This window comes from Grampus griseus, assembly GCF_964374135.1.
Source record: "Grampus griseus genome assembly, chromosome: 7".
In the NCBI taxonomy this organism is placed as follows: domain Eukaryota; kingdom Metazoa; phylum Chordata; class Mammalia; order Artiodactyla; family Delphinidae; genus Grampus; species Grampus griseus.
In genome coordinates this window covers 109,669,403-109,682,181 of record NC_139001.1, presented here as the reverse complement: position 1 = coordinate 109,682,181, position 12,779 = coordinate 109,669,403, and the positions used below count along the sequence as shown (strand labels likewise).

General features: G+C 44.3%; 1 protein-coding gene across 2 annotated transcripts; it reads left to right on the top strand.

The window, feature by feature from the left end:
• The first annotated feature begins 2,150 nt into the window (after positions 1-2,150).
• Positions 2,151-12,000, top strand: POLR2D (RNA polymerase II subunit D). 2 transcript variants are annotated; one of them, XM_082658667.1, is made up of 4 exons: positions 2,151-2,248; positions 4,363-4,543; positions 10,064-10,159; positions 11,483-12,000. In XM_082658667.1, exons 1-4 carry the CDS (start codon positions 2,176-2,178, stop codon positions 11,559-11,561), a joined length of 429 nt encoding a protein of 142 aa, XP_082514793.1. In that variant the 5' UTR covers positions 2,151-2,175; the 3' UTR covers positions 11,562-12,000. The 2 variants fall into 2 exon arrangements, with proteins under 2 accessions (XP_082514793.1, XP_082514794.1); XM_082658668.1 differs by lacking the exon at positions 10,064-10,159.
• Positions 12,001-12,779: the final 779 nt, after the last annotated feature.

Below are 12,779 nucleotides of genomic sequence, written 5' to 3'. Positions count from 1 at the left end.
TGAGGGTGGAGGAAGTGCTGTAAAGCTGCTTCCAGATCAATCTAGGGTCTGTGACCTTGGCTTGAATATCTGCCTTTGAAAGGCACTCGCTGGGCTGGTTGAAGAACTTGACCCTGAGCCAATACAGTATAAAGAACCATAGTAGCTCTTGAGGAGCATAATGACCTCTTTCTCTGTATCCTTCCATATCTCTCATACCCCTTGCCACTTTCTGTCTTTTATGATGGAAGATAAGTCCAGATCTTGCATCAACTGCTCTTAGTGAGCTCCTTTTGGGGACAGCTCTAGGACTGATTCATCTTTTTAACCTCAGGGCTTTGCACTTAAGTATTTATGATGGTTTTCCTGAATGAAAATGTAGACAGACCAACCTATGAAACATCACTACGTGTTATCTGTTATTCTCCTTTCCTCTCTCTTCACCTGTTGACTTCTCTCCTGCTGTGTGTGTTGGGTATCCGGCTAGCCCTGGGGGCAGCCCATGGTAAGTCCAGTAAGTAGTAGTTGCTCTGTGAAGCCCTGTTGGATGGATAGATGAGAGAAAGGGGCCTACGCTGAGTACAGGACCATTTCCCACACCCAGCTGCTGCATGTCCCCAGACTCCTCGGGACATCGGTCCACAGCTGTAATGAACTGTGTAGGAAAGCCCTTCAAGGCGGTAATAAGCTCTAACAATACTATAGAACCTGCCATTAATTCACCGGATACATTTCTTCTGGAAATACAAATACAAGGCAAATTAACTTTGTGAAAATTATATTTTAAATCAAAGGAATACAAGTACATATTCTCGTCTGGTAATATCCTCATTCATTTACTGTTAACAGAGTTCACATGATACCTAAACGTGGTTCACTCCGGAGCCAAGTAGTGCACTGTGATTATTTCCTTCATTGTACAGCCATCTGTTTTCTCTCAGGTTGGAAACTTTTTCATTTGCTTACTTATCTTTTTCTTTTTGCGGTACGCGGGCCTCTCACTGTTGTGGCCTCTCCTGTTGCGGAGCACAGGCTCTGGACGCACAGGCTCAGCGGCCATGGCCCACGGGCCCAGCCGCTCCGCGGCATGTGGGATCCTCCCAGACCGGGGCACGAACCCGTGTCCCCTGCATCGGCAGGCGGACTCTCAACCACTGCGCCACCAGGGAAGCCCCTCTTTTTTTAAATATTTATTTATTTATTTATTTATTTATTTATTTATTTTTGGCTCCATTGGGTCTTCGTTGCTGCCGGCGGACTTTCTCTAGTTGCAGCGAGCAGGGTCTACTCTTCGTTGCGGGTGTGCGGGGCTTCTGGCTGCGGTGGCTTCTCTTCTTGCGGAGCATGGGCTCTAGGCACGCGGGCTTCAGTAGTTGTGGCACGCGGGCTCAGTAGTTGTGGCTCATGGCCTCTAGAGCGCAGGCTCAGTAGTTGTGGCGCACGGGCTTAGTTGCTCCGCGGCATGTGGGATCTTCCCGGACCAGAGATTCCAGGGATTGAACCCGTGTCCCCTGCATTGTCAGGCGGATTCTTAACCACTGCGCCACCAGGAAAGCCCCTGCTTACTTTTCTAAGTATCATCCAAATGTTCCAACAAGGCCTCTCAATATCACTATCCACATGTTGAGAATTATTGGAAAAATCCCACTACAAATCAAACATTTTAAATGCTTAAGGCATTGTAAGAAATTACACTGTATGTTTTCGGAGTCACCTACCCAGCTTCCCATCAACGACAGTTCCTTGGGTCGGTCAGCGCGTTACTGCATCTCATCTAATCCTTCCCTACGCCCTGGGAAGCAGGTATCGTCATCCACACTTCACCGGTGAGTTAGCTGAGGCTCAGAAAGGTCAAGTGACCAGTCTCCACGACGCGCGGCGAAGGGCGTACTGGAGAAGAGAAGGACGGTTTCTCCGGAAGCGACCAGCGCAAGATGCCCCTCGGCCCTCCGGGAACCCCCGTGACCTCGCGGCTCTGACCTGTCTCCGCTTCCTTAAGGGAAGCGCAAGGACGCTGCAAGTCCCTCGGCCCCGCCCGCCCCGTCGGGGTCCCGCCCACCCACCGAGGCCCCGCCCACCACTATGACCCGCCCATCCCCAATGGAGCCCCGCCCCGTCACCAAGACCACGCCCCTTCCTGGCCGCGGCTCAGCGCTTCCGCTTCCGGCGGTGTGGGCTCCTGTGCGCGGCAAGGCGATGGCGGCCGGTGGCAGTGATCCGCGGGCAGGCGACGTAGAGGAGGACGCCTCACAGCTCATCTTTCCCAAAGGTGCGGCCTGGGGCTGCCGGACTGCCCCCGTGGTCCTGCGTGGTCGCCGCAGGCCTGGGCAGGAGCGGCGAAGGGCAGGGAGGAGGGGGATGCGGGCCGGCAGGGCAAGGTGCCGCGGGAGCGGGCCAGCCGGAGTCCACGCCTGCAGCCCTGGAGCCGTCGGCGCCCAACTCCACACTGCCCCTGGGCGGCCTCTTGCTCCTGTTTAAGTAGTTTGTTTTATCCGATAAGCTGTGAAGTGTTGGAGGGATGTGTCAAAGATAAAGCTGGCACTAAAGGGGAAAGGACAGATTTTAATCAGTAATATACTATTGCAGTGGGACAGAGAGTCAAGCGTGGACTCATCTAAACTTCGATCTGTAGAGGTGACTGGGCATATTAAAGGGAGAATGAAGGAATAAGGAGCGGAGTGAGCGGGGCCTCAGTAGGGTCGGGGAAGTGAAAAATTACGAAAAGCGGGAAGCGGGGGGTTGGTCCATTTGAAACCCCTTTGGATTTGTTAACTGGCGTTTAACTCCTACCCTCCCACACCCCTCGCTCTGGGCTGGGACACAGGGGCCCTGTCTTCAAGTGTTGGCTGGAACAAACAGTTATTTTGGCAGCCTTCAGTTTTCATAAACAACCACTGTAAAGGGCTAGAGTCATCCCAGGGATGCGGCCTGGAGCTATTAGAAATCTTGTTAGTGTTTTAAATGCATTTATTTTATTTTTATTTATTTTTGGCTGCATTGGGTCTAAGTTGCTGCATGTGGGCTTTCTCTAGCTGTGGCGAGCGGGGGCTGCTCTTCGTTGCGGTGCGCGGGCTTCTCATTGCGTTGGCTTCTCTTGTTGCGGAGCACGGGCTCTAGGCGCGCGGGCTTCAGTAGTTGAGGCACGTGGGCTCAAGAGCTGTGGCACACGGGCTTAGTTATTCCGCGGCATGTGGGATCTTCCCAGACCAGGGATCGAACCCGTGTCCCCTGCATTGGCAGTCGGATTCTTAACCACTGAGCCACCAGGGAAGCCCTCGTCAAGTTTCTGTGGACCAAAGTTGAGTCCTTGGGGAGAAGAGGGCGACAGGAAAGAGCCTGGAGTTTGGTCAGGGAGAGAATCTTTGTCAGATGGCTGGGAGTAAAGCACGTTTTGCTATCAGAGAGCTTCCTCTTTGCAATGTGATGTGCTTAATTTGTAATTTAAAAACCCAAAATAAGTAGAAAGCTTAAGATTTTAAAGTATCATATCTTACAGGTACTGGAAAACACAAAATAAGTGGGGGAAGCCGTAACAGTACCCTTCTTTTAAAAAAAATTACTATATTCACAGTAAAACATGAAATTCCACACCTTTTCACCCAGAGGAAACGACCGTAAATAGTTTAGTGCTTATGCTTCCAAACTGTGCTCATTTATAAATATATACTTATACACTTTATTCTTTGCAAAAATAGAATTATGCTATAGAAATCATACAGCTTTTTAAAAATTTGATGATATATTGTGTAGAACTGTTCTATTCTTTCAAAGGGCTAGGTAGTACTTAATGGTTGTACCATAGTACTATTTATCTGTTGATAGACATATAGGTTGCTTCTAGTATTGTATTTTATAGACTCAAGGTGTAATACTCCCTTCCATAGGATAGCTTCATGGAAGTTTTGGGCATAATGGAAATATATGTTTGTTTTCTTTTTTATGGTGTAATAACTAAGAGGGAGATGGTTTTCTTAATTTCATGATAAATTAAACCAGTTTTTCATATTTAGGTTTTGTCTAGGTACTTTTTTTTTTTTTTTTTTGTCTAGGTACTTTTTATTCAGGTTTTTGTTTGTTTATTTGTTTTTTAAATGCTGTACAGTTAGAAATTCCCTGGCAGTCCAGTGGCTAGGACTCGGCACTCTCACTGCCGGGGGCCCCGAGTTCAATCCCTGGTCGGGGAACTAAGATCCCACAAGCCATGCGGCATGGCAAAAAAAAAAAAAAAAAACCTGAAAAAATACTGTACAGTTGCGGGATATTGAAGCGTCTGGATTTCTGCAGGGACGGAGACTTGCTGATAGTCTCAAAGGCAAAAGGAACGTTTAGAAGCTGACTTTTGGAGGAATATTTTCAGCTGACATTTATGCTTCTCACAAATAGAGTTTGAAACAGCTGAGACACTTCTAAATTCAGAAGTTCATATGCTTCTGGAGCATCGAAAGCAACAAAATGAGAGTGCAGAGGATGAACAGGAACTTTCTGAGGTCTTCATGAAAACTTTAAACTACACAGCCCGTTTCAGTCGTTTCAAAAACAGAGAGACCATTGCCAGTGTACGTAGGTGAGTGCTGAAAGAAAGTTTTATTAATCCAGACTATTAGACATCTGCACGTAGCATGCTGTTGCCGCCTCCCCCGCTCCTCCCCGCCACCCCGTGGGCATCGTCTGTACGATTAATGTAAGTAAAATAATGTCTTCGTCAAAATTTTGAAATAGCTTATATGGTCAAAACCCTCCTTGGCCACCTTTTGCTGTACCCCAAATCCCAGTTACCTCCCTGCAGAGTGACTACTGTCAGAAGTTTGTTGTTAGCCCTGCAGAGCTTGTTCCATACATTGGCATACACACCATAAACACACAGCATTGTTTTATTTTGCTTTTTTCTTTTTTTTAATAAAGTGGGCTTATTTATTATTTCCCTGATGTGTCCTAGAGATCTTGCTATGTTAATAAATATAAATCAGGAGCATTCTTTCTGGATCTTTGCTTGACCATTCAAAAGGTGACCGGCTTTTAGCATTTTTTCCTAAGGCATTGCTTCTCAAATTGGTTGGATGTGCTCTGGGAAACAGTGAGGTGCTGGGGTATATAGGAGGCCCCAGGGAAAACAAGAGCTGTTTTAGCATTTCTTTGATTTCTTCGAAGATGAACATTATCTCATGTGAACTAGATAATCATTTGATGTTCTGATATAATTTGAGCCGCTAGAGAAGTCCATTTTTATAAACTGGGTGTCATCAGTGTTACTTGGTGGTATGGTTTAAAACATTTCTGCATTAAAGCAAACAGATACCAGTATATTGTGAAGTAAAACAAATGATATATATGATCTCTTTTTTCTAATACTTTAGTTGTATTTATTTATTTTTATTATTATTTATTTTGGCTGCACCACGCGGCATGCGAGATATTAGTTTCCCGACCAGGGATCGATCGAACCCGTGCCCTCTGCACTGGGAGCTCGGAGTCTTAACCATTGGACCACCAAGGAAGTCCCTGAATTATTGAAATAAATCATGAGACTTAAATCCTTGCAGTTGCAGAAAGTCATTTGTGCCTATGCCCCCGAGTTGGTTGTGGGTACTTGTTTGCTCTACTCTGGTGAAATGTTTGAGAAGTACTGTCCTAAGGAAAAGCAAGTGGACAAAAAGATGTATATATGCAAATATTCTTCAGAGAGCTATTAATAATAGTCACAGTTTTAAAAAAAACTAAATATTCAACAGTAATTAAATAAATTGTGGTAAATCCATTTGATGGACTACTATATATTTTGTTTGTTTGTTCTTTTCGGTACGCGGGCCTCTCACTGTTGTGGCCTCTCACGTTGCGGAGCACAGGCTCCGGACGCGCAGTCTCAGCGGCCATGGCTCACGGGCCCAGCCGCTCCGTGGCATGTGGGATCTTCCCGGACCGGGGCACGAACCCGTGTCCCCTGCACCGGCAGGCGGACTCTCAACCACTGCGCCACCAGGGAAGCCCTGGACTACTATATTGTCATTGAAAATTATGATAGAAAATGAAATTGAAGGATGTTCACATAATTTAGGTGTGCAGAAAATGAAGTGATAAAGCTGTATATGAAGTATAGCCTGTTCTGAAAAGTGTGGGTGTATGCATGGGGAAAAGATTACGTACAAAACTGCAAAGTGTTGAACCAAAAAGATGACTTGAATAAATGAAGGTGGACTTAAACGTTCACGAATAAGAGGTCTTAATACTGTAAAAATGTCATTTCTCCTCCAATTAATGTATACATTTAGTGCCATCCTAAATCCTCAAGGTAATTGATATATATTCTCAAATACACTCGGAACTTTGTAAGTAGGATTTTGGATGACAGTGCATTCATTGTTATACCATCTTGAACATCTGTAATTTGTTTTGTTGCTGTTACTGTTATTCCACTGATAAAGCATAATTTGCCGTATAATTCAATTAAGATGAGGTGGTAATAGATCATTATAAATAAACATACAGTGGCTGAGGCAAGGCACCAATCACCTGAATCCTACCAGTGAGCAGCACAGGCTCCCTAAGTGGCGCCAAGAAAAATATATCCTCTGCTGTGAAAAATAAATAATACTAAGTTAATTAACGAATGCCCCCCCCAAAGATCTAAAATTTGTAAGAATGGTCAGAAAAACTTTTTTTTTTTAATAAATATATTTATTTATTTATTTTTGACTGTGTTGGGTTTTTGTTGCTGTGCGCAGGCTTTATCTAGTCGTGGCGAGCAAGGGCTACCCTTCGTTGCGGTGCGCGGGCTTCTCATTGCGGTGGCTTCTCTTGTTGCCGCGTGTGGGCTCTAGGCGCGTGGGCTCAGTAGTTGTGGCTCTTGGGCTCTAGGCACGCAGGCTCAGTAGTTGTGGAACACGGGCTCAGTAGTTATGGCTCACAGGCGTAGTTGCTCCGTGGCATGTGGGATCCTCCCGGACCAGGGCTTGAACCCATGTTCCCTACATTGGCAGGCGGATTCTTAACCACTGCGCCACCAGGGAAGCCCCAGAAAAACTTTTAAAAAGAAAAAGGAAGGGGAGTTTGCCCTACAAGCTGTTAAAATACATTAAAAAGTGACAGTAATGAAAATAGTGACACTTTGGCCTGAGAATAGATAGATGATTGGGGCAGAATAGAAAATTCAGGAACAGATACAAATCCAAATCTATTATGTTTTATATGAGTCCAGTGTATGGCAAAGATGGTACTGTAAGTTACTGGGAAAATATTTTTAAATGAAGTTGTAACTCTGTATACCTTATACCAAAATAATTACTGAAGGAATTAAGGATTTAAATGTAAACTATGATGCATAAAAGTGCTATGTGATAACTTGAGTGAATATACAGTTTTGGCTGTAGTTAGCAGGACTTTAAATGAGGGGAAACTTCTTAGTTTCTTAGTTGAGAAACTTAGTTGAGTAAGTAAATGATTCTTAGTTGAGTAAGTAAATGAATTTACATAAATATCTTGAAATAAAGTGCCATAAGTAAAATCTAAGTATGAATAAACTGGGAAGAGGATTGATGTCCTTAATGTTAAGAGCTCTAACAGATAATCAAGAGATGACACCCAGTTTATAAAAATGGATTTAAGGGCTTCCCTGGTGGCGCAGTGGTTGGGAGTCCGCCTGCCGATGCGGGGGACACGGGTTCGTGCCCCTGTCCGGGAGGATCCCACATGCCGAGAAGCGGCTGGGCCCGTGAGCCATGGCCACTGAAGCTGCGTGTCCGGAGCCTGTGCTCCGCAACAGGAGAGGCCACGACAGTGAGAGGCCCACATACTGCAAAAAAAAAAAAAAAAAAGGATTTATTAGTCTCTAATGACTTGATTTATGTCAGAACTTCAAATGACTATCTAATTCAAATGAAATAATGTTCATCTTCTAGGAAATCAAAGAAATGCTAAAATAGCTAAGTAGGTTTAAAAAGAATGGGAAACCTGGGACTTCCCTGGTGGTCCAGTGTTAAAGAATCCGCCTTCCAATGCAGGGGACTCAGGTTCGACCCCTGGTCGGGGAACTAAGATCCCACATGCCACGGGGCGGCTAAGCCCGCGCGGCACAACTACTGAGCCCGCACGCCGCAACTACTGAGCCCATTTGCCTCAACTAGAGAGAAGCCTACGTGCTACAAACTACAGAGCCCGTGCGCCCTGGAGCCTGCGCGCCACAACTAGAGAGAGAAAAACCAGCATGCCACAGCTAGAGAGAAGCCCACATGCTGCAATGAAGAGCCCACGTGCCACAACGAAAGATGCTGCCACGAAGATCCTGCGTGCTGCAACGAAGACCTGACGCAGCCAAAAAAAAAAAAAGAATGGGAAACCTAGTGTAAGAAGTAGGGGAAACAGGCACCATCTTTTATTGCTGGTGGCAGTGTAGTGTATATTGGTAAAGCCCTTTTAGGGCACTGTCTCTCAGAAAGAAGCCATCCAGTTATATCGTATCCTTTGACTGAATAATTCTGCTTCCAGGAATTTATCTTTAAAGCACAAAGTAATCAATCAAGTGCACAAAGAAGTATACATTTACAATGATGTCTAGAATGATAAATAATTGGAAACAACAGAAATGTTCAACAGCAGGAAATTTGATATATAAATTTATGGCACAACCTTTCAGTGCAATGCCATGTTCAAGGTAAAGTTATGTGTGTACTAATATGGAAAACAGCTTCTGTATTGTTGAGTGAAAAAAGGCCAGTTAAAGACTAACATTTGTTATAATTCCTTTTGGGGTTTTGTTTTGTTTTGTTTGTTTATTTGTTTTTAATTATGGAAAGGGCGGTTGGACTCTCCATGAAAATGTTAACACTGGTTATTTCTGGGTAGAATTTCAGGTTATTTTCCCATGTTGGGGTTTTGTAGGGGTTTTTTTGGTATTTTTTATAAATGAATATGTGTTCATTTTACAACAGATCCCTCCATATAATACATACACTACATTATGAACCTCTGCCTGTGTAACTAAGTTTACAGTATTTTCTTTACAAAATGGAAATAGCTTTATTAGGTGACGAAAAGTTACAAAACAGAATGAGTGAGTTTGTATTCTAAAACATAGAAAGACGTTTGGAATGGCATACTAATATGGTAACATTGACTTTGTTTAGGTAGTGACTTTCATTTTTCTGTCTTTATTTTCTCAATTTTGAACAATAACTAATAGGCTTGTAGTCAAGTGGTAAGGACAGGAAATGTTTATTCCTGAACAGGTAATTAAGGTCCTCTCTGAAACCAGATTTACCATGGACGACCTCTGTTTTAAGAAGTCGATATGTGAGAATCCAGGATATGATTTGTATTGATGATGTTCTTTTTTACAGCTTGAACTAGAAGTACATTTAAAATAAGATGCAGTTTATACATAGATTTGTACAAAGTAAGATATGCTTGTATTTGTTTATTTTTTAGATACTTTTTTTTTTTTTTTTTTTTTTTTTTTTTGCGGTATGCGGGCCTCTCACTGTTGCGGCCTCTCCCGTTGCGGAGTACAGGCTCCGGACGCGCAGGCTCAGCGGCCATGGCTCACGGGCCCAGCCTCTCCGCGGCATGTGGGATCTTCCCGGACCGGGGCACGAACCCGTGTCCCCTGCACCGGCAGGCGGACTCTCAACCACTGCGCCACCAGGGAAGCCCTTAGATACATTTAAAAGAGAATTTTCTTCAAGTCAAGATGCCTGGTAGATGGGGGACATCTGACATCATGTGTTTGACATAAAATTAATAACAAAGGAAGCAAAGAACAGTGGTAGGAAGAGCAAAGAGCAACAGAATAAATTCTCGGGGGAAAGCTTGTATAGTCCTCGAGGTACATAGCAGTTTCTCAGAAGTTATCATCGCAAGCATTCTTTGCCTTGGTGTGCTTTCACTGTCTCTGCCTGATTTCGTTGTAGCTTCCTGTTCTCCAGGAAGAGGAACAGGAAGTGATTTGAAAGTGGTATTTTGCAGCAAACCTAATCATAATGGGAAGATTGCAAGTGCTTTATTTTTCCTCTTCCTTGCTAGCTACATTTGATGCCCTTTTTCCTATTCATCATTGTTTGATTTTGTTTGTCTTGATTTTCTTCCCTGTGATCAGCTTGCTGCTCCAGAAGAAGCTTCATAAGTTTGAGTTGGCCTGTTTAGCCAACCTTTGTCCAGAGACTGCTGAGGAGTCCAAGGCTCTGATCCCAAGGTTAGGACTGGTTGTGAAAAGCTCTGTGTGTATTGGATAAATTCTTACAAGTAGAATTACTGTGTCTAAAAGCTGTGTGCATTTAAAATCTAGATAGATATCACCAACGTTGGATGGGTGCCTTTGTAATGAGATTGATGGTTTTATAGCACACCAATTGTTGGCAAAAATGTGAAACAGCTGAAACTCTGGTATACTGATGATAGGAGTCCAAATTAGTGTGGTCACTTTGGAGAGCAGTTTGGCTACATCCAGTAAAGCTAAAGATGAATATACCCCATGAGCCCAAAATACATTCCTGGGTACGTGTCCTAAAAGCAACGCATACGTAGTTTAAAAGAAGACATGTATTCCAATGTTTATTGCTGCATTGTTAGTGATAGCAAAAACTGGACAACAGTCAAGACTGGAGAAATAAATCATTGTATGATCATATAATGTTTATTATATAGCAGTGAAAAAACTAGTGAACTAGGACAACGTGGAATAATGTCAACAAATGCCAAATTGAATATTGAGTGAAAAAATTGCAGAAGGATACATACAATACGATGCCATTTCTTTTTTTTTTTTTTTTTCCGTACGCGGGCCTCTCGCTGTTGTGGCCTCTCCCGTTGCGCAGCACAGGCTCAGCGGCCATGGCTCACGGGCCCAGCCACTGCGCGGCATGTGGGATCTTCCCAGACCGGGGCACAAACCCGTGTCCCCTGCATCGGCAGGCGGACTCTCAACCACTGCGCCACCAGGGAAGCCCTACGATTCCATTTCTTATAGTTTAAAACCAGTACTGCATATTGCTTGTAGATACATTTACATATACTATAGTAAATATTAATATAAAAGTACATGTAGGGATGATGAATACCAAATTTAGGATAATGGTTACTTCTGGGGAAGGAAGAAAAGGAATTGGAATAGGGGAGCACACACAGAGCCATCGATTTGTGTCTGTCATATTTATTAAAGAATCAAGGGGAGAGGGAATTCCCTGGCGGTCCAGTGGTTAGGACTCCGAGCTTCTACTGCAGGGGGTCTGGGTTCAATCCCTGGTCGGGGAACTAAGATCTTGCAGGCCACACAGTGTGGCAAAAAAAAAGGGAATCAGGTGGGGATGACTTTTAAAATGAGCTTATTTTCTATACCATTTATATGTTTGAAATACTTCATAATGTTTTTTAAAGGAAAGAAGTAAGAGTTGCAATGTAAAGGTGTCAGCGTTTAGGGGTGGTGGGCCAGTGGTGCTGGAAAATTAGCACACACGAAAGAAGAGGCCGGGGAGCACTGTCGCTGCGACACTCACTTTTTTTGTTTTCCTTCTTGTAGCCTGGAGGGGCGGTTTGAAGATGAGGAGCTACAGCAGATTCTTGATGACATCCAGACCAAGCGCAGCTTTCAGTATTGACCTCCAGATACCACTGCTGCTGGGGGACACATCACATCCCCAGCACAGCGCTGCTGGCCCAGGATCCAGGGCTGACTTGCACAGAAAATCTATTGCAGAAGACACTTGGGCGTCCTTTGGATAGAACAACCCAGTGCTTGGTCTTGGTTTAGGTTGCTGTTTCAGGCTCGACCGTTGGACGCTGATGGCCAGCATAACCTTGGAGAGGCCTTGCAGTGGCTGCCTGAGCTTGCCTCTGGGAAGGGTGAGGTGGGGTGATGTGCATCTAAGCCACACTGCTGACGCCTCACATCACGGTCTTTGGCCCTTGTGTTATTTTTGATTCCTACTATTTCATGTTTTAATTTCAGTGTGTTCATAGTTTTTGAAGCTATACTAGAACATGTAAAACTGGTATGGGAAACAGTATCACCTAAATGCAAAAAGAGCAATTAAACGAGACCTGTATCGTTGTTTGAAATTCTTAAAGAGAGGGTGATAGCGCCTTGGCGTCATTGTGCTTAACCAGGAGACAGGGAAGAGGCTGCTGCGAAGAGTAGTTACACCTGAGGGTAACTGCTGAGGGCTGTGGGGCACACAGCCTTGAGATGGACAAGTACTGTGCCTGTCTCCTTGGATTGCTGCACAGCAGAGATTTGGAGTAAGTGGTCTTTAAGCACTTACTGTGTCACTGCCGCATTCAGATTTTTCCTTCCTGGGCCAGATGTGAAGGAGTGAGCACTTCATAGTGTCCTCATATGGGGCATCGGGTCCAAACCTCTGGCCTCCTGCTTAGCAGCAGGTGTTCTGGGATGGAGGAGACGTGGGAGGAGGGCGCCTGCCACTTCCCGAGCCACTACAGTGGCCTCACTCCATCTGAGGCTAGTTGCGGAGAAAACACTTTAATTACTAAACACTGCGGCTCTGAATTTTCTGAAGGGAAATATGCCTGTTTTCTTCACAATTTGGTGATTTTTCTTTGAGGCACTTGTTGGCTCCAAGTGAATTCATGGTCCAGCGAAAAGGCTGGGGAAAGAACAAAGCTGCCTTTAAAAGTCAAGGTGGTTTTATGTCAGCTGCTGACTAAGGCAAAAATAAAATTCCTTTAATAAAGTCTTTCAGTTTCTGAAATGACATGGTTTCTGAGTCACCAATATTCTTGATCATTATTTGAAGGAAATGTCATTCATACCTCAATTAAAGAAGCATTTGAGGAAATAATCTTTTCATCCTTGGGCA